Source organism: Podarcis melisellensis, assembly GCF_964234715.1.
Source record: "Podarcis melisellensis genome assembly, chromosome: 11".
In the NCBI taxonomy this organism is placed as follows: Eukaryota; Metazoa; Chordata; class Lepidosauria; order Squamata; family Lacertidae; genus Podarcis; species Podarcis melisellensis.
The window spans coordinates 9,206,774-9,223,921 of NC_138543.1; the positions used below are offsets into that span (position 1 = coordinate 9,206,774).

The window sequence follows — 17,148 nt, forward strand, 5'->3', positions numbered from 1 at the left end:
CCAGTCATGAAGGGATTTTTCTCACATCCTTCTAATGTCCAAGAGTTGGCCAAATTTCAAGGAGCAGTCAGGAGCACATCTCCAAGTGCTAATTTTCAATATCAACAAAGGCAAATGGAAACGAAAAAAGATATTTAGAAAAAGTTTGCTCAGTGCTTGTGAATATTTATTGGATCGATTAACTCCCTTTCTTTCGGGGCTGTCAAGGAACAGCTCTAGTTACGCATATCTGTGGGGAAAACTGTGCCACCCGCATAAAAGAATTCTATTCCAGTCAGGAATCTGCTTACTTAACAACGAGATTATTTCTTCTTCTTGCCAATAAATGTCAGACTTTGGCTAGAATCTTTCAGAGGGTTTCTTTCAACAACCATACAAGTATAAAAATTGGATTGAAAGTTCATCATCACGTGTTATATTCCAAAGGCACAATGCTACTTTATGGCAAACCGGATCTGCTATTAGCTGAAGGATAAAAAAAAGTAGCTTTTCCAGTTGTGAATATATGATTCAGTAATGCTACATGTAAGCAATTGCCATTCTGCTACACCAGCATCCATCAAACAGGCAGATAACATCTCCAACGTATCAGTCATTGAAATGTTGCTGCTATAATAGCACATTGCCAAAGATCAGTGTCTTTTAGCTATGCCTTAACATTTACCTCCCATCGTTTCCCTTGACATTTATTTAGCATCTGCCATTGCTATCCTATTCCAGGGTTCCATTTTACTGATATTATCTTTGAAAATGTTCTCAATATTTTCCACCCTGAAGTGAACAATCACTGATTTTTCCCCCTCTGAGGGGAGAAAGCAGCTAACTAGTGTTTTATAGTTTGCAACATAACTGTATCTTTTTTGGGGTAAGGTGTGTGTGTGGGGGGGGGTTATATTTATCAAATATGAATGTTTGCAAATAAAATTATCTCCGTAAGAACTTCTTGCTTTATGTTTCAGGAAGGTTTTCTTTTTTTAATGGCAGTTTATGTCAAACGAACCAATAGCTTACATTGCAGTAGTTCCTACTTACATCAAAATATTGTTCTTCTTGTTGTTGTTTAGCAGTCTGGTTTACTGGGAAAACAATTCTGTATTAGCTGGTTCTGCAGCCTGCAGAAAGGACACAGAAAAAAGCAGCAAATTAAGGGCAGACAAACAAAATTATTGGCAGGCCCTGAGATCTAATGCTTCATGGGTGGGCTAAAATCATTCTTGCTTACTTTGTCTGCTACATTTATTTGCATGTTTAGACCTTTAACCTCCCCCTTAAATAAATTCAGACAAGACTCAAATTTTGGGTTGGTTTTTGGCAGAATTTAGGCCACAACTTTATTGATTACATCAAGTGAGGGGTTGCATAGGCTCTGGTTCGACTAGCTCCCTGCACCATTGCAGGTAGCGCTGACCCAGGGTTCCAGCACAGGTCAGCCAAGGGTGAACACCTGGATAGGCGGAAAGCTGGGGTCAGGCTAGTCCACCACCCAGAAGTCCCCCTGGACTTAAGCATGGGCAAAACCCCCTCTCAGGGTCGACCAAACCATTGAGTCCCTGGATTCCTTTAATGGAATACCCTTGACATAGGGATGACGAGAGCGTTCTCCCATCCCTATCACCTGAACCAGAGCCTATCTACAACCTTACAAGTTGTCATGATTTGCTATGTGGCAGGTGAAACCCAAATGACAACAGCCAAGTGGGGAAAATTCCTGCTGTGCCCCTGTCCCAATGATAGACGACACACGATGGCATAGCAAGGTCAAGTGCAAGCCCTAAATATTGGGAGAGGTGGGTGGGTGTTCCGAATGCACACACCGAAAGAGGAAGCTCAGGGTCACGTGCATGGGTATATATCCGTTTGGCTAGCGTCCCATTGGCCTGATTAAACCCAGCATCAAGGGACCTACCAATAGGGTGTTGTGGCTTACCAATTGTACCCACCCACAACACAGGGTTTGGTTGTCAGGTCGCACCGCAACACGTGCCCTCTTTGAGGGAGGACACGATTTATTTATTACTAGAGTATCCATGGTTGATCTGTGTTCTTTAAATTTGCAGAGCAAATATGCATACCCAGGAAGGAGCACTTAATAGTTAAGGCACAACAAATCTATGTTAAGCGGTTCTTAGCACACACTTTTGCTTAAGAGCATAAGGAGTGCTTTGTTGCATTAGACCAGTGTCCCTTTAATCCAGCATTCTTTGCAAGAAACAGCCTTTGCTACATGATCCACAGCTGCCTATCTCCTGCTAATCCCTGATTTAAACCTTGTGTCGGCTGTTTATCAGTGGCTTTCCTCGCAGGCTCTGTCTAACAGTGTTGGACACAAGGATAATTCACTCATATAAAAATGTGTCTGTGCCCTACTTGGGGCCAGCTCAGTCATTACAGGCCCAGATGGAATTGGCCAAAAATTGTTGCCCTGAGCCAGCACTCCACATAATGGCTTTAAACAGTTCAAAGCCACTTTCCACCTTTTTCTACCTAATTGGGAAGATTCACTTTCAGCCAGCACTGCAAAGTCTTGCCAACTTTTGGTACTGGCATGGAGAATCTCTGTGCAATCAAGTCAAACAATGAGGAAAATGGCTTTCAAATATTTCAGCCTCTGTGTGGAGTGAAGCTTGTTGTTTGCTTGGTTGGGGGGTTGATTCTAGTTATCATTTAGCCTGGAATTGGCTTTTTTTTGTTATTTCTGTTTTAATTCTGATTTTATCAAAATATCATTGCCAATCCATTGAAAACATTATTGTCAAAGACAGAGGTCCTCTGGCTGGGTCGGGATGGTATGGGGATGAGGGACCAATTCCCTTCTCTTGCGGGGGCCCAATTAGTGCCATTGCCTTCCGTTAAGAGTTTGGGTGTAATCCTTGATGCTTCCCTTTCCACGGAGGCGCAGGTTACAGCAACAGCCAAGGTGACATTTTTCCACCTTCCCCGCATCAAGCAGTTGGTCCTTACCTTTCCCGCCCCGACCTGGCCACAGTGATCCATGCGATGGTCACCTCCAGGCTTGACTACTGTAATTCGCTCTATGCGGGGCTGCCCTTGAAGCTGTCCCAGAAACTCCAGCGGGTACAGAATGCTGCGGCGAGGCTCCTCACAGGGTCTCTGCCATGGGAGCATATTCACCCAGTGCTTTTCCAACTGCACTGGCTCCCGGTGGAGTACAGGGTCAGATTTAAGGTGCTGCTTTTGACCTTTAAAGCCCTTCACGGCCTAGGACCCTCATATCTACAGGACCGCCTCTCCTGGTATGCCCCATGGAGGACCTTAAGGTCCATATATAGCAACACCCTAGAGGTCCCGGGCCCTAAGGAAGTTAGATTAGCCTCAACCAGAGCCAGGGCCTTCTCAACTGACTCTGGCCAGGTGGAACGCTCTGCCTCATGAGACCAGGGCCCTGCAGGATCTGATTTCTTTCCGCGGGGCCTGTAAGACAGAGTTGTTCCACCTGGCCTTTGGCTTAGAATCAGTTTGATTCCCTCCCCCTCTTCCTTTTCCTTTCTCCTCCTATGATGAGGCTGTATTCTAATGTTTTAATGTTGTCTCTTAATCTCTTAAATTGTATTTTAATCAACTTGTTTTTATTATTGTTTGTTAGCCTCCCTGAGCCCGGTCTTGACTGGGGAGGGTGGGGTATAAATAAATAAAAAATATTAATCTTATTAATTAGTCAATTCTTGCTCTGCACAATCAGGCCGCTTTATTTATACTGCTGCTTTATTCAACTTCCCCCACATTTTTTTTTTTATAAATATGAAATAGCAATATTTCACACACACAAAAATATTGAGAGAAAATTAGCAATTAATCTTCTCTACGCAGAAAACAGGAAACGAGCTGATTCATCATTAACACCATGCCATACTATGTTGATCAGGATGCAATTAAAACCAGAAACTGCAAGGAAACTGCTTAAACAGTAGACCCGCAATGTACTCTGGGGCACAGGTGAATTTAGGGGAACATGACTGGTTTGGTTACACTGGGTGCAGAGCCTCAGGGACATCACAACTATTATTTAGAATAAATTAGGCGGTGGTGGGGGTGCAAATTCTGGCATTGCACAGGGCACTGCTGAAATTTGAGACCTTTGTACCCGCCACTGGTGGGGGTTACATTTGCATAAAGCCAAAATCACGTCTAGTTAAAACCCATTGGGTTTAAGGGCAGATGGAATTGCAAAAGTCATTTCCCCCAGAACCCCATCCCCTTTCTGCCCCTTAAGTTTTATATTTTTGCCACATACATAAATATGAATGTGCACAAGCTAAATGCGCGTAAGTTGTGGTCTTACTGTAATTTATATTGCTGGGGGACTTTTGTGGAGCTTTAGCATCAGTCGTGACAGGGTAGGCAGGTCTAGGATCTGGGGAGCCTTCTCATCCCACAAAACATTGCTAAGAGGAAGGACCATATTGTTACATAGCTCCAATGAAAATCCTCCCCCAAGTTCTATGGTTTAAATACAACAGATAACAGGGTCACATATTGTTATGTACTAAGCTTGGATCCTAGAATGTTAGGCAAGTAGGATCCCAGAATGCAACAACTGATTGGCTTTCAGGAAAAGACCAATCATGCTCCAGGAGGAAGTTAATCAGCCTATTAGGCTGGTAGGATCGTAGAATGCAACAACTGATTGGCCTGCGGGAAAAGACCAATCATGCTCCAGGAGGAAGTTAATCAGCCAATCAGCCAGGACTCATTGTGTAAATAATGTATATAAAAGCCTGAGGTTTGGAGGGCAATTCAATCACTGTTTTACAAGCTGCAATAAAGAGCATGAAATCACTACAGGACTCCGAATATATTTCACTTATATTTCAAAATTAACAATTCCAGTCCAACGTTTCATTAGCTTGACTGAACGTTTTCCGCTCAGCTTTTGTCAAGGGCAGATATTTAGACATCCCCAGAAACATTGCACATGAATGTGCCGGACACGGTAGAATATATTCTTTGCTACTGTGTATTGTACAACCAGCTGCTCAAATGTTCGCTATCCCCTTTTTTGGGTAGCCCAATTTCGCAGCACAATTAAAATACCAGATGCTGTCTGCCTGACATTAACCCGGAAATAACCTCGAGGGTGGCTGACTTTTTGTCAATAGTTTGGCACCATTTAGCAAGAAAAAACTCCAATGAAAATCCACATTATTGCATATTTTAACATGGTTGTTTATTTGTATATATTTTAAATTTTTATATCTGGTTGTTTTATGATGGCCTATACTTGCAATGCCTACTAAAGGTTTGGCGAAGTAAGTATTGTTACATAGTGCCTTTCTTCAGATTGACATTACATTACATATATTACATACAAAACATACATCACTGTCAGGGAACTGCCATCGGAGCCAGAGGGAGAGGGAGGGCTCCAGAGGGGTTCAGGAGAGCGTCCCGGGAGGGAGAGAAGCAGCCCATCTTCTGGGGAAGGAATTCAGCGTAGCACCAGTGGAGAAGGGGGGCAGATGGGGGAATCGGCGAGGTGGCTCCATGACTCCTCACCGGAGACCAGCGGGGAGAGCACGGATTCTCCGCTGCCCACACACTCTCTGCGCAGAAGGCTTCTGCGCAGGGAGAGTAGGCGGCGACTAGGCGTCAAAGAGCTTCTTTGCTGGAAGAAGTTCAAGAAACGCCCACTGATGGATTCTGCCAGCGATTGAGACAGCCACGGGTGAGTGGCTGTCCGGACAGAAAGGGTTCACCCAGGTAACCCAACCAGGTGTGGTGTCGATTTACACACGAGCAACCCCTAGAACCATTACAATCACATATCTCACCTTCACCACCCCTTCCACCTACCTACCAACAAAGACACCGACATACTGTGGTTATTGACTTCCAACCAGTCTCATTGTGTAATTTTTGTCAATCTTTAATCTATGCACATTTCATATTGCTTGTTATGTTTATCCTTTATGATAATTACTTCCTTTCTCTCGTCTAACTTTTCTCTTCCTCTCAACAACAAATTGTTGCTGGTTTTTTTGTGTTGAACATATGCTATATGGTAATTTATGGGCCTAATACTGTAGATATCTAAAGCCATTTGCACATAACAAAATATGTATTTTATCAAAGTAATTGTTGAACTAAATACAATTAAGAAGTATATTAATAGTGAAATACAATTAAGAAGAAGTATATTAATAGTGAAATAATTATTAAGTTCTAACTTAAAATGATTGGGGGCCTATTACTTACATCACAGGAGCCTATACAACACAAAACTCTGTTGCTGTATGTAGGTTTTATTTCATTTGTTTTTTTATCTTATATTTTGGAAATGTACATTTCCCTTTAAATTTTTTTAGGGCCCACAAGAGAGTGGGGCCCTAAGCTATAGCTTGTTTAGCTTATACGTAAATTTGGCACTGGGCTGGAGGAGGACTGGCCTAGTGATGGCAGCAGATGGGTGGCCAGGCGATCTGCTGCCTCTCCTGATCTACTCCTTGAGCCATGATGCTGATCTTGGATCATGGTTTGGCTGGCCCTGTGCAGGTTTCAGCTTGTTGGAATATGGCACATGAGTTGAATTTAATTGACTATATAGCTTTGTTTCGGAGAGGTAGCCAGGAACTAAAATGATCACAGACCTCTGCATTCTGACATGCTCCGAAATGGGCAGTTCACACTAAAACTACAAGCAGGTGACCTTATCAGCGGATCCTTTTCAATGACAAAAAATAAATAAAGCAGAACTGAAAACACACCCATTAATCAAACAACTCTTTCCGTTCAGGGACGTGGCGTCCTTTTCTCTCAGCCGAAACTTTCACTGCCAGAGAGTTGGGAAGCAAAGGAACGGGGGTCTTCTGGAATGTTGCGCAGGCTATATTTTAAAGCAGAATGATTAAGATAAGCAGAAATATAGGTCATTTGTCAAATAAAGATGACAATTTTGATTAAAAATGAGGACAGCAGTAATGGCGGCTGGGTAGTTTGACTGTCAAATGTGGTATAAAATGAAGCTTTGCACAAAGCTTGCATTATAACTGATTCAGAGTTGGATAACAAAGTGCTTAAAAGGGGGGAAATATAGAGGTGGCAAAATAAACTGCCGAGGTAAAACTGATAAGCTTGGTGCACTTGTTTAAAAATAAAATGTTACCGTAGGTGCAAAAACCCATCATTCTTCTAAGGGAAATAAAATGTACATGACTTCCTTTATTAAATATACTATTCAGCTGCCATAATTTCCTCTGTGTCCCATACCTCAGGGAATTGTTGTTAGCATTTCAGGGAGGGTGGGGGGAAAATGAAATAAAAACTCGGTTTGGCTTCCATGCTGTATAGAAGCCAGACACAGTTTGTTAAATATAGCCCTACATGAAAGAGCCCAGAGGAGCTGTTCTTTACACAGCATAATCAGAACCCCATATAAATTCTGAGGCACAACTAACCCAAGTTTCTCTTCTCCTGCGTTAGTCCATTTCTTCATAGTTCTTTGTCACATTCCATTTCCAAGGGATTATGAAGTAGAAGGGAGGCACTCTGTGTGATATAAAACTAAGAAAATTGGGAAAACCAAACAGCCCACAGTCAGTGTGTATATATGCATCCCCCCAAGTCAGACCATTGGTCCATCTAGATCAGTATTATCAATGTTGTTGTTGTTGCTTAGTCGTTTAGTCATGTCCGACTCTTCATGACCCCATGGACCAGAGCACACCAGGCACTCCTGTCTTCCACTGCCTCCCACAGTTTGGCCAAACTCATGTTGGTAGCTTCAATAACACTGTCCAACCATCTCGTCCTCTGTCGTCCCCTTCTCCTTGTGCCCTCAGTATTTCCCAACATCAGGGTCTTTTCCAGGGAGTCTTCTCTTCTCATGAGGTGGCCAAAGTATTGGAGCCTCAGCTTCATGATCTGTCCTTCCAGTGAGCACTCAGGGCTGATTTCCTTAAGAATGGATAGGTTTGATCTTCTTGCAGTCCATGGGACTCTCAAGAGTCTCCTTCAGCACCATAATTATCAATTATTATCAATAGTATTATCAATACAGAGTGTCAAATACTCCAGGATTTCAGATGGGGGGCACATTACCTGCCTTCACTGAAGATGCCAGGGTATTGAACCATGGGCCTTCTGTACATCACTCAAGAGTCATATAACTAAAAACGTAAGACTAAAGACTTATATTCGAGTTAGTCTTCCGTGTGTTCAGTCGGGTACATTAACATATGGGAACTGGACAAAGTAAATAGCTCCCCTCCCACAGAGCAGAACTTATCATACAAACTGGATAACCTGTGTTGGTCCCCAAAATCTCATCTGCAATGTTGTTTCCAGGTTTGGGAGTCCCTTGGACAACGTGCCCTAAGTGCACCTCTCCCTTTGGGTCCAATCCACACAACTGTTGAGAATTCCATTCCACCATAAGGAACAGGCGCGTGGAATTGTTGCATGTCACATGTCTGTTTAGACTGTTTACACTCCAGCACAGTATGCTGGGAACTTCCTTTTTTGTATAGCTTTTGCTTTTGCGGTTCTCTCCGAGACGACATGAGAGAGACACGACATGTTTCTTTGTTCTGATTTATGTTTAATAAATCTGTAGCTGTAGCATGACTTACGCCTCACGCCTACTTCTGTGTGCACAGTACACTCTGCTAATTGCGTGCCCTGGCTTTTGAAATTTGGGTCGCTGATTTAAGTCGGAGCACGGGACGATGGATGGAGACGTCCGAGCTGGGCTTGCTAGCTGGCCTCCCGGGCCCTCTGCATGTCAACAACAACCACCTGGAGATGCCAAGGAAGGATTCTAGTTTGTCACTGCTGGTATGCTTGGAGGGGAAAGGTGAACTTGCAACAGCAAAGATGTTGAGGAGCAGGGGAGGAGGCTCTGGAAACTGGCTTGGACCCAGAGAGGGTGTACGCAATGAATCCTGGCCTTGCTCATATGCCCTATGAGTTAAAAGTTAGGGGGTGACATCTGACTCCAAGTAAGTTAGCAAAAATATATAATACAGGTACAAATATCTATTGGAGATGTAAAGAAAAGGAAGTCACCTTTTATCATATGTGGTGGTCTTGTAAGGTAATAAAAACATTCTGGGAAATGATATATCATGAGATAAAAAAAATGTTTAACTTAACTTTTGCAAAAAAACAACAACAAAAACACCAGAGGCTTTTTTTTATTAGGAATTATAGGTGCAGATATTCCAAGGGAGCAGAAAAGACTTTTTATGTATGTGACGACAGCCGCCTGGATGTTATTAGCCCAGAGATGGAAAGAAGATAAAGTCCCTACCAGAGAAGAATGACAAATTAAATTGTTGGACTATGCTGAAATGGCGAAACTGACCAGAAAGCTCAGGGACCAAGAAGACCAAAACTTTAACAAAGAATGGGGGGAAATGATAATTTACCTTAGAGACCACCATAAGCAGGATTGCAATAACACTTGTAATGTAGCAAGTACTATCGAGATGTAATGGTTCTAGGGGTTGCTCGTGCGTAAGTTGCCGCCACTCCTGGCTAGGTTACCTGGTTGAACCCTTTCTGTCTGGACAGCCCTTCACTTTGTGGCTGTTTCAGTCGCTGGCAGAATCCGTCAGTGGGCGTTTCTTGAACTTCTTCCAGCAAAGAAGTTCTTTGACGCCAAGTCTCCTCCTACTCTCCCTGCGCGGAAGTCTTCTGCGCAGGGAGGGTGTGGGCAGCGGAGGACCTGTGCTCTCCCCACTGGTCTCCAGTGAAGAGTCCTGGAGCCTCCTCTCCAATTCCCCCATCTGCCCCCCTTCTCCACTGGTGTTACGCTGATTTCCTTCCCCAGCAGATGGGCTGCCTCTCTCGCTACTGGGACCCTCTCCGGCATCCCTCTGGAGCCTTCCCTCCGCCTCTAGCTCCGATGGCAGTTCCCTGACAGGAGATAATAGAATTATATATGGATAAGTATGGATAACTGAAAAAGATGCAGTAGAAAAGGTTAATAATAGGACCCATGGAGGGGAAGATGAGAAATCTAGAGATTCAAAGGAATCTTTAAATGTGGATGTATATGGTTGTTTTGTTATAATTCTATACTTGTAAAATCAAATAAAAATTATTACTCTTTCTAAAAAAAATTAGGGTGTGGCAAAAGTCCAGCATCATCTAAAGCCATTGAAATGCTTTGGTGACAAAGGAAGCTCAGAGGGAGGAGGAACGCAATATAAGAATACTACTGGTTTTGGAACAAAGTATGCCCCACTTTGGGCAAAAGATTCCTGCAACGCAAGAGGTTGGACTAGAAGATCCTTGTGGTCCCTTCCAACTCTCCAATTCTGTGCCATTCCAACAATCTTCCCCTTTTTCTCATACCTATTTGTATTTCATTTCCCAGCACTAACTGACAAGCTGTTGTAGTCCATTCCATGCTGCTAATCCAGAAAACCTCAGACTTGAGGTGAAGTTGCTTATAGAAATGCTGTCTTTGGCACCCAAATAATTTCATGCTCTGCAACGGAGATTACTTAAAAGGGGTAGAAGAGCAGCATCGAAATAAATTGGGAAGCAAGAAAAGATTTTGAATACCAGAGAGAAAGAAACAGGAACAAGCACCCATACAATGGATGCTCGGGTTGTGAACGTGATCTGTGCAGGATGCACGTTTGCAACCCGCAGCATTCGCAACTCGCAATGCCGTGTCTGCACATGCACGGGTCACAATTTAGTGCTTATGCGCAAAGCGCAATTTAGCGCTTCTGCGCATGCACAAAACACCAAAACCCGGAAGTAACCCATTCCGGTACCTCCGGGTTTGGCATGGTGCACAACCTGGAAATGCGCAACTTGAAGCGTCTGTAACCTGAGGTATGAATGCACTTACAGATCCCCTTTGTTGCGGTGGCACTGTGTTCCAGTGATTCTGCTCCCACCTCTGGGACTATTCCAGAAAACAGCTATTGTGGGAGAGGGACACTAGCATCAGGCTAGCACCACCAGGGTTTCAATTTCAAATCCATAAATCTCAGCCATAAAGCTTACAGGGTGACAAAGCTTATTACTCTCTTCCAGGCTAACCTGCCTCAAGGGGTTGTGATGACAAAAAAGGGGGAGGAGATCCCTGAGTAATCATTCAGACCAATCAGTCAATTATCCATTATATTTCCCATGTACACCCTGTCTATTTAGTGAGTGTCTTATTAGTGGTGAAATATTATTCACATCGTTACACCTTCATATTCACATTACATAATTTTTTTGCTGTCTAGCAGTTGGCCTGGGATGCTGAAATACTTGGCAGCTTCTGAAGGACATCATGACTGACCAGGTCTTTTTGAGATAGGAAAACAGGGATCTTCTTACAGGGGAGGAGGTGACAACTGGTCCACTGACATCTGCTTGACCTTTATATACCTTTGCTGCTGATAAAGTCCTTTTCTGCGGTTTGGCATTCAGCTTGAAATATCTCTTTGGCCATCTTGCTACCAGAAGTCTCTTACTGCGTGCTTGCTTGCTTGCTTTTCCAGTTCGATGTTCAGAGTTCATGATACAGCTTCACGGACCCAGCAATTATGGGTGATTTTATTTTGTTTTTTGTTAAAATCAGTGCTGTACCTATCGTTGGTAATTTGGACCTGTTGCTCACAAAGACAAGAGTTAATGCAGGATAACCAAAATGGCACAAGCAAGCTCTTCATTCTCAGTCTTACCCCAGTATTTTCAAGGGTTGATTTATATACCATCATCTTTGGTTGTTTTCTTTCTGTGTAAGAACTGCTCCCAGTAATCTGAATGCATGGAGTGAGTAGCATGTGATCCACTGGCACACAGGGACACTTTGAAATATTGCTGTGGTTCCAGAAATGGTTGCAAATGTTACTTGTGTATTATTGAGCACTTTCTGTATGGAACCTGTGGTCTCCATTTCCCATCACCTTCAACCAATATGGCCAATGGCCAGAGATGATGGGAACTGCTAAACTCCAACAACACTTGAAAGAAGAGTTTGGATTTGATATCCCGCTTTATCACTACCCGAAGGAGTCTCAAAGCGGCTAACATTCTCCTTTCCCTTCCTCTCCCACAACAAACACTCTGTGAGGTGAGTGGGGCTGAGAGACTTCAGAGAAGTGTGACTGGCCCAAGGTCACCCAGCAGCTGCAGGTGGAGGAGCGGGGAAGCGAACCTGGTTCACCAGATTACGAATCTACTGCTCTTAACCACTATACCACACTGCCCACAGGTTCCCATCCATGGTGCGTACTGTAATGGTTTGGTCTCTCCCACTGAAGTGAGACAACTCTGGCAATTCTTGCAAGCCTACACATCTTGGGATAGGCTATTACTGGTGGCAATAGACATCGAGAATAACACTATGGTGGCATTCAGCTTGGTTTGCTTGCCTGAGGTGCCTGGGAAGATGGAAGAGGGCCTTCTTGGTAGTGGCACCCACCCTGTGGAACGCCCTCTCACCAGATGCCAAAGAGAAAAACAACAACCAGACTTTTAGAAGACATCTGAAGGCAGCCCTGTTTAGAGAAGCTTTTAATGTTTGACCGACTATTGTATTTTAATATTTTGTTAGAAGCCACCCAGCGTGGCTGAGGAAGCCCAGCCAGATGGGCAGGGTATAAATAATAAATTTATTATTATTATTATTATTATTATTATTATTATTATTATTATTATTATATCACTCAGTTTGTACATCCCACAATTTCCATTCAGGTTAAAATGATACCTTGCTGGTCTCTCATCCACAGCCCTTCAAAATCATTTCAGTGCTCATGAGAGTTAGTTAGTGACTGAGAGAAAAAATTATACAGTCGTACCTTGGTTTTCGAACGGCTTCGTTCTCGAACATTTTGGCTCCCAAACGCCACAGACCTGGAAGTGAGAGTTCTGGTTTGCAAACTATTTTTGGAAGCCAAACGTCTGACTCCTGTGGCTTCGGATTGGCTGCAGGAGCTTCCTGCAGCCAATCAGAAGCCAGACTTTGGTTTCCTAATGTTTTGGAAGTCAAATGGAATTCCGGAATGGATTCCATTCGACTTCCAAGGTACGACTGTACACATGGATGTGAAGCAAAGCTTTCCTTGGTGGGATCATTTGCTTCCCTACCTCCTGTGGGCCAACTTTGACTGGTGGGGAGCATGGACGTAGCCAGGACTTTTGTTGGGGGGGGAGTTTGATTAGGGTGGCAGAACTGACATGATTGGTCAGTAAAGTATTCCTATTGTTTTCCTTGATCTGGGGAGGGGGGCAGCTGCCCCTCCCTGCCCCTCCTTGGCTATGTCCATGGTGGGAAGGATCACCCTTCTGCCAATTACCTAATCTTGTGAACCACCCCAAGATCTTTTGATGAAGGATGGTATATAAATCTAATAAATATAATAATAATGACATGAAGTCACCTGTTTTCCTTTGCCCACATAGTTTGAAATCAAACTGGTGATCAACTGATGGATGGCTTGCAAAGCCCAGTGCCCTTTCAAGAGCTGCCATGATTATCTGCACACATTCAAATTTAGAAACAATTACTGTAATTTAAAAAGAAATGCGGTGCTTTCAAACTCCAGCAAATCGGCTTTTAAATAGTACCCTGATTCCTGTAGGTGAGCAAGGCTGACCTCTGCAGTCTAATTATATAGCAGTATTATCTGGTGACCTGGGAGGGTAAGAAGACATCCCAGGGTGCACAACTTGGGCTGGAAGAAGCACATCACTGCATAAAGGAAGCTCTGATTTCAGCACCACCTATGCTTGGAAAGGACGCAGGTGGCTCTAGGGCTTGCTGATCAGAAGGTCGGCGGTTCGAATCCCCACGATGGGGTGAGCTTCCGTTGTTCGGTCCCAGCTCCTGCCAACCTAGCAGTTCGAAAGCACACCCAAAAGTGCAAGTAGATAAATAGGTACCGCTCCGGCGGGAAGGTAAACGGCGTTTCCGTGGGCTGCTCTGGCTCAGAAGCCATCAGAAGTGGCTTAGTCATGCTGGCCACATGACCCGGAAGCTGTCTGTGGCCAAACGCCGACTCCCTTGGCCTACAGATTGAGATGAGCACACAACCCCAGAGTCGTCCACGACTGGACCCAACGGTCAGGGGTCCCTTTACCTTTATCTATGCTTGGAAAACAGGCTAAAATTTAGCATGAATTGCTACTGGCAACTTCTGTTTATCTCAAAGGTCTTCTTTGGATTAAATATATTGGAGTCATACAGGTATTATGCAAGGTTGAATAAAGCAATGTCACACAGCATTGCTATAATGTTTCTTCCACAAGGGCTCGTAGATTGTACCCCATAAGCAAAAGAAGATGTTTAAATTCTTTCCCATATTTCCCCTGCTTGTTTACTTTTATTGTGCCTTTTCTAGAAAACAGGATTAATTTGATTTCTTGGCTTTCAGGTGTCTTTTGCTCTCCAGGAAAACTGTTAGATTAAAGCAAAGCATTATCTTTTGCCAGTCTCCTAAAGAACTGGGGACATTAAAATTCTGATCCTTAATCCATTTCTTGAAAGCAAGCCTAACTGATTTTAATATAATGTGTGTGATCTAGGCAAAGTTAGGCTCTTTTATGTCCCACTGATTTCCATGAAAGAGAAAGCGAAGCACACTTAATTAATATATGCAAGTGAGCAATTATCATTTTTTACCCTCTGGGGCATGTGAAGCTTAAATGTGCGTGCCTGTATCTGAGTCTTCAAATATTTGCAGTGGAAGCCCAACCCAGATTACTGGTGGTAGCAGCCTTGTGTGAAGTATCTCTCCTCTAGCTGCTGCCATTGACTGGAGAAGATTGGAGGATCCCAGAAAAGAGGAAGGAGGTTTCTCATCTTCTTCAATGTTCCCCGAGTGGTCAACGTCTAGTGAATGCGTGCAGAACCGTAGACCCAGGCTACAATCTTTCCCCACCTACAGGGGAGTAAATTCCATTGAAAATGGGTCTTACTAATGAGTAGTAATTATAGGATTGCAGCCTTAGAGCAGTAGCCTGAGCAATATTTTTAGTTTCTAGCATTGCTTCAAAGTCATGAAGAATGCATAGGGTGGTATTAAGTTTTACCCACAACACACCTATTGGAATTAGTGGATCTAACTTTGTCATGTCCATTCATTTCAGTGGGTCTGAGTAAAGCTTAGTTTTATAAAGCCAATACAATTTTAATTCTTAGATACCTCTTTGTGCTTACATGGGGGAGATGAAAACCCCAAGCTCCCTAATTAAATGCACTCTTTCCTCACCGAATTCTTCATAATTATTGGTTTGTTTTACAGCTAAGTAACTTGAAAAAAGTGACCTTTGTCGATGTGTCAGCAAACAGTTTCCCCTCAATTCCAATATGTGTGCTGCGGATGTCGAGTTTGCAGTGGCTGGATATGAGCAGCAACAACCTCAAAGATCTCCCACAAGACATAGACAGGTAGTGCTTTATATTGCCTTTGAAATTAAGTTTGGTTGTAACAAACGAAGCACTGATTGACTATACTTTCTAAATTTGGAGGTGGCATGGATTGGGAGCTTGTCTAATTCAGTATTGGCTGGTACCCATTAGCAAAAGGGAGGTAGACCACCAGTAAGAAGAGAAGAAGAAGAGTTTGGACTTGATATCCCACCTTCCACTCCCCTTAAGGAGTCTCAAAGCGGCTCACAATCTCCTTTCCCTTCCTCCCCCACAACAACACTCTGTGAGGTGAGTGAAGCTGAGAGACTTCAGAGAGGTGTGACTAGCCCAAGATCACCCAGCAGCTGCATGTGGAGGAGCAGGGAATCGAACCCGGTTCACCAGATTACGAGTCCATCACATTTAACCACTACACCATGCTGGCTCTCTAAGTGGAGCCACAGCCAATGAGAGGCAGAGACAACAGATTCTCATTCTTTCCCCATTCTTCCCACTGCTGAATTCTGCAAGTGGAACACTGAGACTAAGGACTTACCCACACCTTCATTTGCTCCACTGCTTTCCACTGGAGAAACCTGATCTTTAGCGCTGAATTGGCTTTTCTGTGGATTGCCATTTGTTCTGATTTAGCACTAAAGAGCCAGTTTTCCGGGGGAAAGTGGCAGGGCAAAGGGAAAACTGCTCAGACCCATGCATGAAAGGTGTCAGACAAGAAGGAAGCCTCTCAGATCCATGTTTTCTATGCATGGGATATAGTGTGGATGAGCCCTAAGAAGGAGGAAGCTGCCAGGCAGTGCCACTCCATGAACTGGTAGCAAGTAAGAAGGCAGGTGCCTTGGGGCTGGCTGAGGGTGGATAGAGGCTGGTGTGGCAGTGCTTCATTTGCCCTTGTAGACCAGCCCCCACTGATCTAACTATCATTTGCAATGGAAGCTATGAAACCTTGGATGTGCACAAATATTCTGGTCTATGAGCTGGAAGGATGGTGGCAGCTAAGCCACATGTCTGCTGTCCTGCTTTGAAATTAATTATGGTTAAGACTCTATAGCCATCTTCAGGTGGTAAAGAGAATGTGTGAAGGCTCAGCTTGGGTCAAGGGCATGGCTTCACCAGCCCTGCCCACAATTTCCACTCCTAACCCAACATTTACATCTTCAGCATGAAGTTCAACAGAGAGGTTCTAAGGGCATTCAGAACCTTCCCAGTTTCAGTCCTTGTGTTCTTTTGCATGCCTGAAGGAGGTTTATATCAGGGATGGGGAACCTGTGACCCTCCAAACATGGTTTGATTCTAGCTTCCGTCAGGCCCAGCTAGCATACATTCGGGATGGTGGGAGTTGAGTCTACCAACATCCTTGGTTTATAGTGTATTTAGCTTGGGGCTGTGCCTGACATTTCTACACACTCTCACACAAACATCATTCTCCATCAGTTGATGAGAAAAGAAATTGCATTCCAAAATTATCAAATGGGAAAGAGGAGGAGTTTGGATTTGATACCCCGCTTTATCACTACCCAAAGGAGTCTCAAAGCGGCTAACATTCTCCTTTCCCTTCCTCCCCCACAACAAACACTCTGTGAGGTGAGTGGGGCTGAGAGACTTCAGAGAAGTGTGACTACCCCAAGGTCACCCAGCAGCTGCATGTGGAGGAGTGGGGAAGCGAACCCAGTTCCCCAGATTACGAGTCCACCGCTCTTAACCACTACACCACAATGGCTCTGAAAGAAAATTTCAGTGACATTCTCATGGATGGAGGGCGGGAATTTTGCTACAACTGCCTTGGTCTTTGGCAGGTGTTTTCTGAG

At 43.9% G+C, this 17,148-nt stretch overlaps 1 protein-coding gene across 1 annotated transcript in view; it reads left to right on the forward strand.

Annotated features, from left to right (window-relative positions):
• The window catches only part of LRRC2 (leucine rich repeat containing 2), a 77,295-nt gene that overhangs the window by 50,830 nt on the left and 9,317 nt on the right, over positions 1-17,148 (forward strand). Inside the window, exon 6 of the mRNA XM_081930731.1 lies at positions 15,216-15,361. Within this exon, the coding sequence (XP_081786857.1) occupies positions 15,216-15,361 (146 nt within the window). The remainder of the gene's footprint in view (positions 1-15,215; positions 15,362-17,148) is intronic.